Raw genomic sequence first — 4,051 nt, forward strand, 5'->3', positions numbered from 1 at the left:
ATATATTAAAATTATGCAACATAATGAAGAAGAGAAGAGTTTTTCTTAGTTACGTTTTTGATCTAAAAATTGGGAGTAATTTATATTTATTTAATATTATGTGTCAAAAAATATATTTTGCATTTCATTTCAAACTTATTATAGTATTTAAAGATTTTATTTCTCGAAAAAAATATTTAATTTCTGAAAAAAATTTATTAAAAAAATTATGTCATTTAATTATGTCACTTATTTCACCAGATTTTATAAATCAAAAATATTTAAATAAATAAGGATTGTAATGTGTTTTAAAATATTATATGATGAATTGTAAATATTTTGAAAAAAAGACAATGAAATTTCGCAAAAGGATTTTTGAAAAAGCACATTGATAATTGAGAAATTGATAATTCATATTGGTGATGAGAAAAATTATTTCCTTTTAATAGTTTCAATTATGAGTTTTTAAAAAACCTAGTTTTTGAAACATTTTTAAGTGATAAGAGAAGTTAATTACTTTTAATATTATTTTTGTTTAATAAACTTTTAATAAAATAAAATTAATTACTTCCAATATAAATTTAATACAAATCTGTAAATAAAACTAATACAATGTATTAACACGCTTTACAAGCAAAATACATAAAGAAGGCGGAAAACGTTCCCCAATTTAGTTGTTTGCAACTACTTAGAAATTATTTTCGATTTTCATTTAATTTTAATTGAAAAAAATTACTCCAATGAACACACTTCTAAATACACACTAACAATTACTATTGAGAAATCATTCTTAATAATCTATACATTAAAACTTATCACGAATTAACTAAAAACACAAAAGAATCATAAATGCAATCAAAATTACTTGTTAAATGTTTATAGAATAAAAATTATCATTTAAAGTCATCGTATGCAGGGAATGAATTTATTTACAAAACAAATTGTTTCAAAACACAGTTTTTAATAATAATTTCGGTATTTATTTGTTGACAACGAATAAAGAGATAATTTATTCATTGTTTATTTACAATTAACTATTGTTACAATTTGTTATTTATTGTAAATATTTTAATTTATTCTTTGTTAAAATTATTTACAGTTTTGCTGAGAAAATTGGTATGTCATTCAACTATATGATAGACGAATGTAAACTTTTGTAAAATATGCTCTTACTAATTGATAATTTAAAACTAAATAACTAAACTAAACTGGAATTAACTGGATATAACTAAAGTTTTTAAACATGTAGTGCTTTATATACTAAGTTTCTAGTATTGTTGTAGATAAAACTTAAACATTTCAAGCTTTACTTCAAAATATATAATTTGTTTTCAAGTCAAGATTAACAGTTGATAATTAAAGAAGTATAAGTATAGATAGTAAAGAAACGTTCCCTGACCATACAAAAAAAACATGTTAATGCTTATACCTAAATTTGTTAATTCAATTTAAATAATTTTTTAAAATAAGAGATGACAATTTCTACAATGCATTTCCAACAATTAGAATATTGTATTAAATTTGAAACAGATCGTTTAAATTTTTTTCTGCAAATAGCGACCTAAACGATCTTTAAATTTGTTTATTATAACTTTTAAGTTATACTGCAGTTTTAAATTATTTATTAAACTTATAATTGTTCTATGAAATTCCACATGTGTTTGAATAATTAATATTTAAACCTTCATATGAATTGAATATTAAATAGAATTATTCAGTTGTTTGAAATGTTAATATCAATTATTTTTTTAGCTTTTTCGTGAAATATATGTATATAATAATTTAATTACATTTAAATTATTTTTATTAAGGTAATAAAATTGTTTGACCACAGTTTCATTAAAAAAACATAATTGTTTTGCATTTACTTAAATATTAAAAAATTGAAATGAATTCAGTATTAAATTGAAATATTAGGTTGTTTAAATATTAAATGGTTTGAATTATTTGAGCATTTCCGACCATGTCTTATTATAAATTTTGTAAATGTGCAAATAACTTTTAAACTTGTTTATAAGATAATATAGTTAAAAAAATCGAATTCCCATTACAAAAAACTGATCTATAACTTTCCACATCTGCTTAAGAACTCAAAATACAACGATAAGCAGCTCATGAAATTATGAGAAACGCAATTAAGCAATAAAATAAATTACCTATTTTTTGCTGCAGCAGCTCTATCTCTTTGTCGCCTGTTCTTGAACCAGTTTCCAACCTGGGTCGGTGTCAAACCTGTAGCTTGGGCCAGCTCTCTCTTCTTAGTTGGATTAGGATATGGATCTTGTAAATACCATTCCCTCAGCAAACTTCTAGTTCTTTCTTTAAAGCAATGCGTCTTCTGTTCACCATCCCAGATTGTCCTAGGTAGCGGATACTTCTTCCTAACCCTGTATTTATCCACAGGGCCCAATGGTCTCCCTCTAAGTTTCTCAGCCTCCTGATAGTGTGCTTCGAGCCACATAGCTTGAAGTTTCGAATGGGAAACCTTAGTAAAACGGTGGCTTTCCAGAATGCCATACAGTTCTCTAAAGTTTCCAGTGTGGAAAGCCACCAGGGCCCGGGCCCTCAAGACTGATTCGTTTTTGTTCAACTCTGCACAATTTGGATGAGCAACAGGTAGGGACCAAAGGAACCTTCCCAGTCTTTCGATGTCCCCGCTGTCTTCTAATGTCTCACAAACTGCTGCGACTTGGTTGATGGAGAAGTTTAGGGTGGGTAAGAACACCATAGGATTGTACCCTGGTATGGGTGTCGGCTGACTTAGACCCAGAGCCATAGGATTAGAGTATTTCATGAGAACTTATGAATATAGCATAAATTAAGAGTGCTAGTTATTTATAGTGAAGCTAACTTCACTGATAATTTATCAGAATCATAAGACGATACTTTTGCTCAACTAAATTCTAAAGTAGTCATGAAGTTCGATTCCATTGTAGCACATATTTCACATTAATGTTAATAATATACAGGTATAGGATCTATTAAGTTCAACATACTTCAAGTTCCATTATGAAAATATACGTATCTATTTCCGAAATAAGTTAGAACTTAAAAGTAACTATTATGCAGATCAAATTACTATTGTTAACTACTAATGATTTGGTTCATAAAACGATAAACAATTTTAAATTGCGCGTTCACTCTTTCGAATCAAACTGGCAACCCGTTCGGCTAACAATCAACTAAACGAAAACGATCGCTAATAATCGTCTGAATGCCTTGGCAGCGATCTTCAAATAAAACGAAGCTATCAAGATAGGAGTCTATAGCATCACTGAAAAAACCATCGAATCTGGGTTTCGTTCTTTTGAGGAGTGGTAAGTGAGAGTCAAATGATCCCTTATAGGTTACGCAGTCTACGACAACGCTATTAGCCATAAGCTGAGAAAAAAGAGGAGGAGCTACAAGTCGTATCCATGGCCGAGTGCGTAACGTGATCTCATTTGCTGGCATCAGATGCCGAGAGTCTCGCTATTGGCCGAGCAAGCATGCCAATCAATGTCTGAATGCCAATCACGGCGTTATGGAGACGACATTGCGTCCATTTCAGTCTGTGAGACTTGAAAGTTTAGTTCCAGATATTCTTTTACTTCTTTTTCTTTGAGTTTCGTTCGCTAAGGAGCGTGTTTTGGGTTTTAGAATGTTTCGTGGAATGTCTGTAAACGGTCACTGTTTTTGATGAGAGAAAAGGTGTGAAACGAATTTTTGTAGGATTTGATTGTTCTTTTAGGGTAGTTAAATCAGAATCATCGGCTACATTTTTAAATGTGCAATGGAAGCAATTAAAGTGGTATCATTGAAATTATAAATTAAATTTTGCAGTGAGTGATATAAAATAAGACGTTAAACATTTAAATTGATGGAAAATCGTGAAAACAAAAATTAACATTAATTTTATTCTGAAAGGGGATCCGGAAATGCAGCTAATGATTTGAGCCCACGCGATGAAATTTGTAAAGTTATAATTTGATCATTATCTGATATTGTGTTTGTATGTTTTATTTTGAAATATTTATGAAACTTAAAATCAAGAGGAGGTATAGGTTAACGGTTGAATTTATTTTTCACCCTT

General features: G+C 28.9%; 1 protein-coding gene across 2 annotated transcripts in view; it reads right to left on the minus strand.

The window, feature by feature from the left end:
* LOC107450741 (homeobox protein SIX6-like) overlaps positions 1 to 3,490 on the minus strand; it is a 28,542-nt gene extending 25,052 nt beyond the window's left edge. The window contains exon 1 of one of the 2 annotated variants that reach the window (XM_016066623.3): positions 2,136 to 3,490. In XM_016066623.3, coding sequence (XP_015922109.1) covers positions 2,136 to 2,773 — 638 coding nt within the window. In that variant the 5' untranslated portion in view covers positions 2,774 to 3,490. 2 annotated transcript variants of the gene reach the window in all.
* Between the last annotated feature and the right edge of the window lie 561 nt (positions 3,491 to 4,051).

Source organism: Parasteatoda tepidariorum, chromosome 8 (assembly GCF_043381705.1).
Source record: "Parasteatoda tepidariorum isolate YZ-2023 chromosome 8, CAS_Ptep_4.0, whole genome shotgun sequence".
Taxonomy (NCBI): domain Eukaryota; kingdom Metazoa; phylum Arthropoda; class Arachnida; order Araneae; family Theridiidae; genus Parasteatoda; species Parasteatoda tepidariorum.